This window comes from Xyrauchen texanus, chromosome 6 (assembly GCF_025860055.1).
Source record: "Xyrauchen texanus isolate HMW12.3.18 chromosome 6, RBS_HiC_50CHRs, whole genome shotgun sequence".
Classification (NCBI taxonomy): domain Eukaryota; kingdom Metazoa; phylum Chordata; class Actinopteri; order Cypriniformes; family Catostomidae; genus Xyrauchen; species Xyrauchen texanus.
In genome coordinates, this window is record NC_068281.1 from 34,911,901 (window position 1) to 34,925,198 (window position 13,298).

Below are 13,298 nucleotides of genomic sequence, written 5' to 3' on the forward strand. Positions count from 1 at the left end.
TTAATGCAACACAATGTTTGTCAAGTAAAGTTGATGACTGAGAACTTGATCAATCTTTTGTATTCAACACAGCTTGCACAAAACAGGTCTGTACATGTTGGGAGAAGAAAGAACCCAGCCTTATTGAGGTCTCTGTACCATAGCAAAACCCTAGTCAGCAGTGCACACAAGCATGTCACAGGTTTTCTTTAGCAACTTTCTTGAGACACAAGGCAAAAAGAAACATTTGCTATGCATCCGCATATCTGTCAGAGAGCCTACACCCTTAAATGGCCATGCCTCAATGACTATGTTATATAAGACTGTGTTTGAGCTCAAGGCCTTCATTCTGCCAAAAAACATTTAATAAGTGTTGCCCGTGAAAGCAATCAGACTTGAAAGGCCGAACAAGCTTTGCACACACTTAGCAGCAGGCGCGAGGCCAACGATCACTCAGTACACTAAGGCCTGGCGAGTCGTCTTGGACAGACGTGGACGGAACGGTCATTAATCAGAAGGCAGCTGGGAGAAAGCGGGGGAGATGGTGAAGAGACAGAAGGACAGTGGAACAGGATGTGGGTGAAGGGGACCAGGCCAGAAGAAGAAGAAAATCAGGCCAGGTACAGAACGCCTCTGCAGTGTGAACTTTCTGTCCTTTTGAGTGAAAGCACATGATACAGAGTCACCCGATTCGTTTGCATGCAGTAACCACACAACTGTTACCGCAATTACTGCGGTTGCCATTTATTTACTGGTACAGTGCATGGAATCTGCAATAATGTATGTGATAAACTGCATATGGGTAGTTTTGAAATACTTTTTTTGTTTTCCTCCCCAATTTGGCATGCCCAATTCCCAATGCGCTCCAAGTTCTCATGGTGGCGTAGTGACTGGGACACAGTGTAAAGTGCTTTGGTAACTTCTAAGGTTAAAAAAGGCGCTATATAAGTGTATATATACATTTATCAAAATTTGTGGTTACAGAAAGGGACTTACAAAGTGAATGTGGCCAGTCCATCGCTGCTAAAATACACACTGTTTCAAAAGTGTAGCTACAAGATGTAAATAATATAATCTGAAAATCAACATTATCCACAAATGCTGTTGATTGTACTTTACCGTATTGACTAGTATCGTACATTCCTTTAGAGGTCATATCAAGTAGAAATAAGCTTTACAGTGTATTCTAAACAGCATTTTGGTTATTAATTGAAAATTATTATGCATGCAGATTTTATGACCTCATATTAATTTAGAGACTACATCTAATATTTGTACATTCATGTATCATGTCACACCTCAAAAAGTATTATGTTATCTATGCCATTGACTATTTAATGTATACCTGTAGTACTAGGTTTTAGATTTGTGCGTTATTACATATTGAAGAGACGCAAGCACCAGAGTTCTCTTCAGGAAGGCACTTATGTTATGTTTACGGGACTGTGTGTTTGTGTGTCTTACCACAGAGTGTAGAAGCTGTGTGCGGGAGGTGCTGGGGCTGCTGAAAAAGCTGTGATTTGGCACTAAATACTCGTCTGCATCCACGGCTTCTTCCAGCTCGCTACTCATCAGACTGCAGTAGAACTTTGAGTCAGAGGGACTGGGTAAATGCATCCGATCATCACTCTGTACATCAGCAAACCGTGACAGTGATCAGATATGAGAGACGCTTGATATATCTTTCAGAAGTACGGTTCTGAGCATTAGCTGACAATGCATGTCTTTCTCTCACCTGAATGACAAGATAGCGGGGCGGGTCCCGTGCCATTTTGGAAAACTCTGCAATGAGCTCCCTGAAGCGAGGCCTGCTCTCTGCATCGATCATCCAACCTGAATTAAAACATAGTGAAGGTGATGGTTGCACAAAATGTCTTTTTTAATTTTCACATAAACAGCCTTGGCTGTATATTTATCAGCGTTGTTCGATTATGAAGTTTCATATTTACAGGTTTACCATGACTGTGAGAAACCTGCTTAACTGTTATATGTAAATTTGCACAATTAAAGGGATAATTCACCCAAAAATTTAAATTCTCTCAACATTTAATCACCCTGATGCAATCCCATATGTGTATGACTTACTTTCCTCTGCAGAACACCATACAAAGATTTTAGAAGTGTTTCTGAGCTCTGTTGGTCCATTCAATGCAAGTGAATGGAGGCCAGAACTTTGAAGATCCAAAAAGCACATAAAGGCCGCATAAAGGTAACCCAGTAGACTCCAGTCTTCTGAAGCGATATGATAGGTGTGGGTGAGAAATAGATCAATATTTAAATCCTTTTTTTTTTTTTTTTTTACCATAAATCTCCACATTCACTTTTTGATCATCTACTTTTGTTTTTGTCAATTCACATTCTTTGTGAATATCACAACCTACTGAGCAGGGAGGAGACTTTAAAGTAAAAAAGGACTTAAATATTGATCTTTTTTCATCCACACCTATCATATCGCTTCAGAAGACATGGATTAAAACACTGGAGTCGTATGGGTTACTTTTATGCTGCTTTTATGTGCTTTTTGGATCTTTAAAGTTCTGCCCACCATTTAACAGATCAACAGAGCTGAGAAATTCCTCTAAAAATCTTTGTGTTCTGCAGAAGAAAGAAAGTCATACACAAATGTGGTGGTATGAGGTTAGTAAATAACATGGGGATGTAAGAATTGTAAGAATTCTATTAAAGAACTTCAGCCAATTACAAAGTTTTGTGGTGGTATTTGAATGGTAGCAATTTGTATATAACACAAGAAGCCATCGAATGTATGCATCACAGATGCCTTTACAGAAAAAAGTAAATTTGATGATTTTACACCATTAAAGGTTTTAAATGTGAAAAAGTATATTGATGAAGGGGCTACGTTATGTCCACATTATAAATGACAAGTTTGCACACGTACATTTGACCATGATCATGTAGACATCAATGGTGCAGATAGGAGGCTGAGGAAGTCTTTCTCCTTTCTCCAGAACCTCTGCAATCTCACTCGCAGGAATGCCATCATAGGGCTTTGTTCCAAATGTCATCAGCTCCCAGACTGTCACACCTGCAGCAGCAGATCAGACGATAAACATAAAAATGGTTTGAGAGGTATTACATTTTACATGAAATCAAAACCTCCTCCCTTAATCAGTGCACGTTATTCCAAAGAAAAAAAATGTGTCTTTATAATCTTTCATCAAAATTAAAAAAATTGCTCTGCCTCAGTTGACTTTAACACCTGAAAGAATTAGTCTTTTCTTGATCCATTATCCATAATCCATTAGCAACCGTATACTTACCATAGCTCCAGACATCACTCTGGTGGGTGTATGTTCTGTGTAGGATGGATTCAAGAGCCATCCATTTTATTGGCACCTGATGAAAAATTCCACTGTTAACAATCTCTAGCAAATGCAAACTTAATCAATTATTTTTTTTTCTTTTTGATTTTCTCCCCAGTTTGGAATGCCCAATTCCCAATGTGCTCTTGGTCCTCGTGGCAGCATCGTGACTCGACTCAATCCGGGTGGCGGAGAACGAATCTCAGTTGCCTCCGCATCTGAGACCGTCAATCCATGCATCTTATCATGTGGCTTGTTGAGCGTGTTACCGCGGAGACCTAGCGAGTGTGGAGGCTTCACATTATACTCCGTAGCATCCATGCACAACTCGCCACGTGCCCCACCGAGAGCGAGAACCACATTATAGAGACCACGAGGTGGTTAACCCAATGTGTCTCTACCCTTTCTATCAACGGGCCAATTTGTTTGCTTAGGAAGCCTGACTGGAGTCACACGGCACGGCCTGAATTCGAACTCGTGACTCCAGGGTTTTAGTCAGCGTCTTTACTCACTGAGCTACCCAGGCCCCAAACTTGATAAAATTCTAAAGATAAACTTCTGATTTCAAGAACTCATAAGGTGCATCCCAAACCACACACTTCTGTATTTGTCTTGTGTAGTTAAGACACTAATCACATCCACCATTTCAGCTGAACATTTGTATAATTCTTTATGTTTCATCTAGTAAGGATGAAAAACTGCCTTTTTTAGCTTTCCAGAAAAAGAAAACAGCACCAGACCTTTCCACCATCTGCGTGATACTCCTTCTCATCGGCACTTAACAGCTTGGTCAGGCCAAAATCAGTGATCTTAACATGATGAGGGGTCTTCACCAGCACATTACGAGCCGCCAGGTCCCTGTGCACAAGATGGCGCTCTTCTAGATAGTTCATACCCTACGGAAGTCAGACAGACATTTGCAAGAATTAAGTTCATAGAAATGTGATGATTCAGACTTGTATGAAAACTTATAGTAACACTGAATGAGACTCATCGATATGGGTTTCATGTTCACAAGTCATCCTAAAAGCTTCTGTAAATGAATCCAATGTTGCATGGAGTAATAACTATAGTTGTGAGTCTTGAAATAGCAGTTTTGTCTCATTAAGAAATGTACAGATAAGGGAAAACACGATATGGATCATTAGGAAATAATGGGGAACACCATTGTCCTAAAACAAATGCCTGAATTTGTCTTGTACAGTGCAAATTGAGGATACTCTTGCGTGTCAAACAAACATACAGTTGGGACTGTAGAACATGATACAGAATATTTAAACTGCGTTTCAAACCGCATCTCTCCAAATTGCAAAACCAAAAGCTAAAACCAAATTGCTACATACTCAAGTCATACACTGATCAAAAAGAAATGTTATCCCCTCAGCAGTACAGACTAAAAAGGCTGCCTTCTTAAGGAATATTCACAGCTACTGATTTGCACATCAGAAATGAGAGTATGACTACATGTTTTGCTGTTACCTATTTTTGGCTTCATTTCATCAATGAGAAACCTGGATAGGTTCATCAATCCACATCAAAATTCTTATTCTTTGCATCTGCACCATTTTGTAATTGTTCATTCATGTAAATATGTTTAAGATGAACGTTGCTTTTTTTTTTTTTTTTTCAGATTTGTTCTGAAGAAGCCTTGTCAGGTTAGAAGTAGTTCAAAGTTTTAAAATTGTGTTTTGAGACCCCTGCATTTAGTTCCCTTCTTTTGGATGCAATCAAAGAAAACAAATTGCATTTAGGTGTTACTTCAGGCTTAAATTGCTCCACTGTTAGGGAAATTCCTTATTATGCAATTTATTTACAGGTCAGAGAGGACAAGTACTTCCATACATTTTTTATAATAAATTGCACTACATTAAAATGTTAATTATACAGCCTTAATAAAAACAACTGTTTAAATAATAAAGCCATGAGGTTTAATTCAGACAATGAATGAGCACAATCCATTTACCTTAGCAATCTGCACACACCAGTTGAGCAGGTATTGAGAACCAATGTTGTCCTTGTTCTCTCTGACGTAGTCCAATAAACAGCCGTAGGGCATCAACTGGGTGATGAGCTGGACGGTGGAGGTCAGGCAGATGCCGAGCAGACGACATACATGAGGATGCTCAACGCTGGCCATCACATAGGCCTCCTGTACAAACATATGAGGTCAGTATGATGGTAGAAATGACAAACATGCTGTCACTGTTTATGGTTTATATAGTCCCTTCTTATGTAAAACTAACAAAAGGGGTGCTCTGAACGCATTCAAAAATATTTGTAGAGACAGGGCTTTGAGTTCAGAGGAAAAATACTGAAAGAAAACCAAGACCTAACAGTAACATTATAAATCAAACCCCTGGGCGATACATTGGATTCTCCCCAGGCAAGTTAAAGCTTCCTGCACTAACAACCTTTTACTTTCAAAGAACGAGGGAGGGACTAGTATATATTTCAACCCAGTCCTCTTTTTAAAATTCATAGGACTGTTCCCAGTCAAACAGATCTTTGTTAGATTTTAGTTGCTTCAGACTGATATGCAAAAGGTTACAGTGTTTACATAGATGCGTTATCTTCAAAGTGACCTTGAGAAACTGACTGCTCAGTCACATCCACATAATCAAAGAAAATATTAGAGGAAATTACAGTCTTAGTGTTTGTAACAGCAAACAAGACCTTTTTGCCTTTGGCTGAAAAAAAGAAAAAGATGGTATTTCAAGACTATGACTAAGTTTTCTGTTGTATATCAACTCCATGTAATGTCCAGTGGGACTTGCTCAGATTACCATTTAACTCAAGGTTATGTTTAGAAACTGTTCTTGTCTCTGGAGACAAAGGCCTGCTCTGCATAAATATTAACTTAAGTTGACTAAAGAAACATAAATTTTACAATGTGGATGGGAGTATTTAAAAAGTGTTTACTGGAAAATGCAGATAAAGTTATAATCGCTGAAAAATCATTGTCAGTTGATTTACTTAAAAATGTTGTTAAATATTTTTCACAATTAGCAAAAAAGACTATTTGCTATTTATTTCATTTAAAATTATTTAGATAGTCTGAAGGAACATTGAGAAATATATACAAAGTGTCAATATTCACTCATCAATTGCCAATCAGAACTGATTATACATGGTCTAAATCTCTGCGGTATGGACTTTAGTCAGGGTAGATTGCATTTTTAATTTGACACAAATGAAAACAAGGCTGTGAAGGATAGCCACAGAGTCCGTTCTATAGGGATAAATGTCAGTCATGTCAAATTTTCACAACCTATGTTTACCAAATATTTCATCCACTGGAAAGTTTTTGAAAAATGACATATTCTCAACCTTTCAATGACTTTAAGTTGCACACAGTTACAGTCTGTTGCTAATTTTGTGCTGGATGCAGCATCACAATTTTTATTTGAAGTTTTCAATGCCATTGTAGAAATGTCCTAATTGCAGTCAGCCAAGATTAATTCATTCTGTGAGCAAAAGTGTACGATAAAAGCTTGTTGCCAAGATCCAGTGAAAACCAATTCCATGTTTCCTGTTAATGTCTCCTAAGGAAAGCATGTACAAGAAGAGCAGAAGAGGACCTAATACAGAGCCCTGTGGCACTCTATACTTAAAGGAATATTCTGGGTTCAAGTTTAGCTCAGTTGACAGCATTGTTGCATAATGTTTATTACCACAAAACTAATTTAGACTTGTCTCACCTTTTCTTTAAAAACAAAAGAGGTAAAAATCGAGGTTACAGTGAGGCACTTACAATAGAAGTGAATGGTGCCCCATGGAGGGTTAAAAGGCAGAAATGTGAAGTTTATAATTATATAAAAGCACTTACATTCATTTGTTTGTGTTACTTAAGCTGTAAATTTGTTTTAATTGTTGTTTATCAGGATTACAGGGTCTAAGCCATTATGTTGTCATGGCAGCAAAGGTGTAAAATTGAATACAACTTTACACAGAAAAGGATAAATGCAATTTTATCACACTAAAATCCTTTTAACACGCATATTATTCATGTCTTTTGGCTATCCTTTTGAAACAGTGAGTATTTTTTGGTTACAGATTGGCTCCATACACTTCCATTGTAAGTAACTCACTGTAATCCAGATTTTTGCTTTATTTAAAAGAAAAAGCAGGGACAAGTCAAAATCCATTTTAGTGGTAATCAATATTAAGCCACAAATGCTGCTGATTGAGCTTCACTTGTATTAAACCCAGAATATTCTTATAACTTGTGCTTGATTTGACAGTTCCTTGTTTCCACAAACAAGTATAGTAGTGCTCGGATAAGTATGATCTAACCACGCTAATACCTGTCCACAAATGCCAATTTAATTCTCAAGCCTATCCAAAAATATGTCACGATCTATGCTTTCAAAGTCAGTACTAAGATTCAACAGCACTAGAAGAGAGATGCAGGCAACAAGTATAACTAGATTCTCATGATTTTGAACATATTTTTTAACGGTACTATTGATTAATCTTTTTGTTCTTATGACTATGTGCATCTTTAACAATCAACACCAAGGTAAACAATAAATACCCATTGAACAGGCAGCAGGTCTATCCAGCACACCCATGTATTCATTCTCTTCAAAATAGAAATGGTGTCTACCCTGACTAAAGTCCATTGACAGCACTCAATAACCAAGACTAGACAATGTGTCACAGCCTAAATCCTGAATAAGTTCAGTTATAAAGGTAGTGACATAACAAACACCTTGACTCAGTTAGGACAGATTCTAAAACTCACATCCAAAATCTCCTTGTTTGCTTTAGAAGACGTGGCCTCTCGTAAGACCTTAATGGCAACAGGGATCTTCACATTCTCTCCCTCTGGAACCCACAAACCCTGTGAGGAGAGACACATTTTTACACTTCTTGCCACAAACTGAGCAACACCCAGTGTTTTGTAAATGATGAGGCAAATGCTAAAGTATCATGCGTCTGGCTGGATCATCTTGAGATAAAGAGACACTGAGATAAAAAGGCTATTGTTTATTTCTTTGACAAATCAACATAGCAACAACTAATTGAGCTTGCAGTGCAGAGAAAATTAAAATGGCATACAATGAGAAAACAGGAAAAGCAAGTAGCACATCAGTCACCCTACATGTATTTACATCGCAGTCTTAAGGAGAGGTCAGTCACCTTATACACAGTGCCGAAAGCTCCAGAGCCAAGCACTTTGATCTTTTTGAACTCGGTCTCTTTGAGGATGCGCAGCAAGGCTTGGTTGGGGGCTTCGCCACTGGGGGTCAGAGGCTCCACCAGCTGTAGAGACAAATACACTCAGGAAACCCCTCCATACTCAAACACACATCCTGTCCTTGAATGAGCACAGGCTGACATGATCTGGCTGTGTTCACTAACACGTTGCCTCAATGACTGATTTCAATCATAATTGTCCTACACTGTTGACACTACTACAACTGTGAAATGGCTTTATGGAGCTTAAAGGAATAGTTCACCAGAAGTGAAAATTCTGTTATTATTAACTTTCTATTGAATGAAAGATTAGATATTTTGTAGAATCTTCGGAACAATAACAATTCACAGTGACCACAAAAATGACCATAAAACACCATAAAAGTAGTCCATACGACTCATGTGCTATATCTCAAGTCTTCTGAAGCCATATGACAGTTTTGTGTGAGGAACAGACCGAAATGTAATTCAATATTCATTGACAATTTTCCCCTCTATTAAGCTGTTAACTCGAAAACAGCTGCAACCGATTCATTGAGTCAGGCTGAACTGATTCGTGAATGAGTTGTTCAATTTGATTTGTGAACCTGATCAACTAGTTCATTGAAAAGAACCAGCTCACTACTAGGAAAGATTATTACTTCGTAACAACTTTTATGGTGTATTTTTTTTTGTTTTTTAAATATTATTTGTAATATATTGACAGATACGGTCACTATGAACTACACAGTTATGGAAAGATCCTTTTGGGTTCCAAAGAAAAATAACAGAGTATGGGTTTGGAACAACATCAGGGAAAGTAAATAATGACAGAAAATGTTCATTTTGGGTGAACTATTCCTTAAAGTTATATTGTTTGGCTGTATTAAATCTGGCAATTATTTAGAAGCTATTAAACATTTTGTTCATTCTATCAGGCACTGAGCTCAACCAACTCTCTCTTCCTTTTCACAGGCACCTTGTATTGTTTAAAAATAGATGTTGAATTTTCGGATATGGTTTTTCTGTATTGCTATCCTAGATTCAGTGTTTGTCTTGTAGTCAAACCTCTCTTTCTTGCAGGAGTCGTCGTAGGGTTCTCTTCCGTTTGATGTGTCGTCTGCGCAGTAGAACAGCCACTCCTAGACCCAGGATAACAAAAGCCAGCAGACCTCCAACTACACCAGCGGCAATCATGGACAAGCCCGAACTAAAGATGAATTAACTTTACTCAGTTAACAAAAAGCATACTTGGCTAACAAACAAAGCAAGCAACTTCAAAGTAACATTTCTGCAACACTAGTATCAACAAATGGAAATTGCAAAAATTATTATTGTATTCAGAAAGGTTTCCCAAACACTCCTGTCTTTAATAGGTTGAATCAATGCTGCTTCATCAGGGTGGTTGCACTGGCGTAGCAACAGGTGAGTCTGGGTGGGCACCCACTGAGCACTCAGGCCCACCCAATCATTGTATTATGCCCATTTTCCACAAACAGCCAAAAGATTAAATAATCAATATCTGTTCCCAGGCATAATGCCTTCTAATGTTCCATATGTTCTGCATGTGAAAAAAAAAAAACTTTTGTTATATACTTTTATATATATATATATATATATATATATAAAATGCAGTCATACAGATGAAAAATATGAAAATAAATATGAAAAGCCCGAAAGGGTGATCAGTCTTGTCACCATGAAGGGTTTATTATGCGATAACAACCGACTGACTGTACATTATCCCGCTTATTACACGGCTACTAACAAAATGCTCATTATTCATCTTAGTACCAAACTACTTGACAAATAAATCAATAAATGGACACAAAACATTGATTTGCATTGAAAGTATGTAAGAATATATAAATCGCTGAACCGCTGAAATCCACCTCCAGTTCTGTTGCCGTTTATTTTGTAATTAATGACCGTCTAACTACACAATATGCATCTTATTACAAGACTATGCCAAATACATAAATACATATGAAACATTGATTTGAGTTTAAATAATTTCATTAGCTTACTTGTAGAGATTGCGCAGTAATTCAAGTAGTAGTAAAAATGGCCTAGATGATCGGTCTGATACTTAGATGTGCGGTTGTTACTGAGAAATATCACACCACTAGATGGGGTTATTGACCAATCAGAATGGAGCCACGTAATTAATATGTTTATTGCCTGAATGTACTGTACTCAAACATGAATATACTTATATTATATTCTTAATGTAGACAACCTTTTGCAAATGTCCTAAATACGCCCCTGGAAACAATTAGCTTTAGTTATTGTTCAAATTGTACATACAAAATAAATACGTTTATAGATTTCATGCAATCGATAATGTCTCTTGGCCCACTCAAGTTTATGAATACTCTACTGGTTGTTCAGTATGCTACAATTTTTGTTTTTACATTTTTGGGGGGAAATCAACCTATGAATGGCTTCGTTATTCTGCAGTTGTCTCTGCATATGCAGCTGAGATAGGAGAGAGTACATGAGCATAAAAAACATCACACACTTCAGCTTTAACACCACTGCAAGCATTTAAGGGAGCGATTTTGCATGGGTCACTTAAGCAAATCAATCTTCCCTGTATCTCAAATACAAGTTGAGATACACTGAAAATAATATTTATAAGAGTATATTTGTCTTGTTGTCTAGTAAAACACCTAAAACATCCTTAAAAGAAACAATCAACCAAAAATAAAATCATCTGATAAGAAAAACTGTATATGATATTCAGGTTGTATTCAGAAAATTCTTGAAGTGTTTTATGTCTTGTGGTAGTAATAGATTTTTCCACTTGATTTTTTTCACAAGTCTTAGTATCTTTGGCTTTAATTTTAAATGAAATGTGTAATTTAAGGATTTTTTTTTTAATAATAAATATATTTTAATTATTTAAATCTTTTTGTAAATATTTAAGTACATTGTAAAGGGGTTATAAGGGAAAGGAGGAAGAAAAGAGGGATTTGCTCTTCATTGATTTACTAGCATTCAGTGTGATGAACTAAATGTAATTTCCCCAAAATATGGTTGTTGTTAGTTTTGTTTTACTTCTGTCATAAAACCCATGATATTGTGTAAATAAATTAATTTCTTACCCTTTGAAATCTTTGCAGTCTTTCAGATCAGGTCCGGTACATCTGCACAGCAAAGCATAATCCGTCATTCATCCAGTACACACTGCAATCCCCAGTACCTCAACTAAGATTATACTACTGGCCATTTCATTTTTTTATTACAATCTAATGAAGTATAAATTACAATGTCTCGCTCACCCTTGGGTGCAGTTCTCGTGGCAGGGCTGGCAAACCCTCATCTCATCAGCGTATTTCCAAATGAGTATGTCTTTCTCTCCTGGTATGCCCTGTGGACAGCGTGTTACACAGTGTGGTCCATCTTTGTAGTTGGCACACACCGTACATTTGTCAGGTCCCTGGACAAAAGATGGCAATTAGATGAGAACAAGCAACATTTTTCAACAGTTTTTTTAGTGATGTGAATTTAATTATGTGTCTCAAGGAAACTATAGGGACATAGATTTTCTGAGAAGATGTCAGAATACATTTGTTTGAGAGACTGGTGTACTTCCATCAGCTTTTATTTATTTATTTTTTTGTTAAAAAACAATAAATATGTTTACTGGCATCTAGCTAGGTGTTCAATGTCATCACATTTGTTGGCATTCATATTATTCATTAGTGTTTGTACATTAGGGTTGCACAGACACTGAAATGCAAAATATAAACATATTGACAGCATCTAAAATATAATTCGATAAAAGGTTACATTTGTTAACATTAATAAAAAAAACCTTAGGTTTCATGAATAATTACCCACCCTCATGCTATCCATGACTTTATTTCTTCTGCAAAACACAAATGAAGATTTTTTCAAAGAATATTTCAGCTCTGTAGGTCCATACAAAGCAAGTGAAAGGAGACCAGAACTTTTAAGGCCCAAAAGGCAGTATGAAAGTAATCAAAAAGACTCCCATGATTAAATCAATTTATAGGTGTGGGTGAGAAACAGAAACAGTCCTTCTTGAACTGTAAATCTACACTTTCATTTTCACTTTCACATTCTTGTTGGGGCTGGTCAAAGGTGTATATTTATTATAAAAAAGGACTTGTATATTGATCTGTTTCTCACACACACCTATCATATTGCTTCAGAAGATATGGATTTAACTGTTTGATGGATTATTTTTATGCCTTTTATGAGTTCTGGCCACCATTTACTTGCAATGTATGGACCTACAGAGCTGAAATATTTTTCTAAAAACAAGAAATGAAGTCATACACATCTGAGATTATTATTCAGATAATTATTACTATTATTATTAGGACAACTATCCATTTAATGTTAATTTAAGCATATACTAATAGATTTAGTATAGTTTGTATTTGTTTAAATTAGTTAATGCACAATGAACTAACATGAACTAACAATGAGCAATTGTATTTTTATAAACTATCGTTAAGTAAGGAATAACTGATGATGGACCGTTGAATTATTGAAAAATAATGCACACCTGAGGTGGTAATGCGGTCCCGATCCGCAGCGGAGTCAAATTATTCTGCTTATACCACGGTTCTAACACCTTAAGACATCGTTCAGGTGATTGTCTAGTTTTCGCCCCTAAAACGCTCTTGTGAGTGGAACTACTTTCTTCCACCATGGATTCAGCATCTTGATTTAATACAGCTCAAGCCTTTGATGCTAGTTTGAAAACGTCACCGAAAACGTCTCATTAGAACTAGCAACGGAGGATACTGAGGCTTGCGAGGGTGTTTCCCACAGATATTTCAG

The 13,298-nt window shown here is 36.9% G+C and overlaps 1 protein-coding gene across 2 annotated transcripts in view; it reads right to left on the minus strand.

The window, feature by feature from the left end:
* LOC127644592 (epidermal growth factor receptor-like) overlaps positions 1–13,298 on the minus strand; it is a 73,958-nt gene that overhangs the window by 5,755 nt on the left and 54,905 nt on the right. For both annotated transcript variants that reach the window (XM_052127837.1, XM_052127835.1), the window contains exons 15-25: positions 11,765–11,922; positions 11,588–11,629; positions 9,549–9,690; positions 8,445–8,567; positions 8,047–8,145; positions 5,266–5,451; positions 4,043–4,198; positions 3,261–3,336; positions 2,879–3,025; positions 1,715–1,812; positions 1,444–1,608 (exon numbers count right to left, since the gene is read on the minus strand). In XM_052127837.1, coding sequence (XP_051983797.1) covers positions 1,444–1,608; positions 1,715–1,812; positions 2,879–3,025; positions 3,261–3,336; positions 4,043–4,198; positions 5,266–5,451; positions 8,047–8,145; positions 8,445–8,567; positions 9,549–9,690; positions 11,588–11,629; positions 11,765–11,922 — 1,392 coding nt within the window. The remainder of the gene's footprint in view (positions 1–1,443; positions 1,609–1,714; positions 1,813–2,878; positions 3,026–3,260; positions 3,337–4,042; positions 4,199–5,265; positions 5,452–8,046; positions 8,146–8,444; positions 8,568–9,548; positions 9,691–11,587; positions 11,630–11,764; positions 11,923–13,298) is intronic.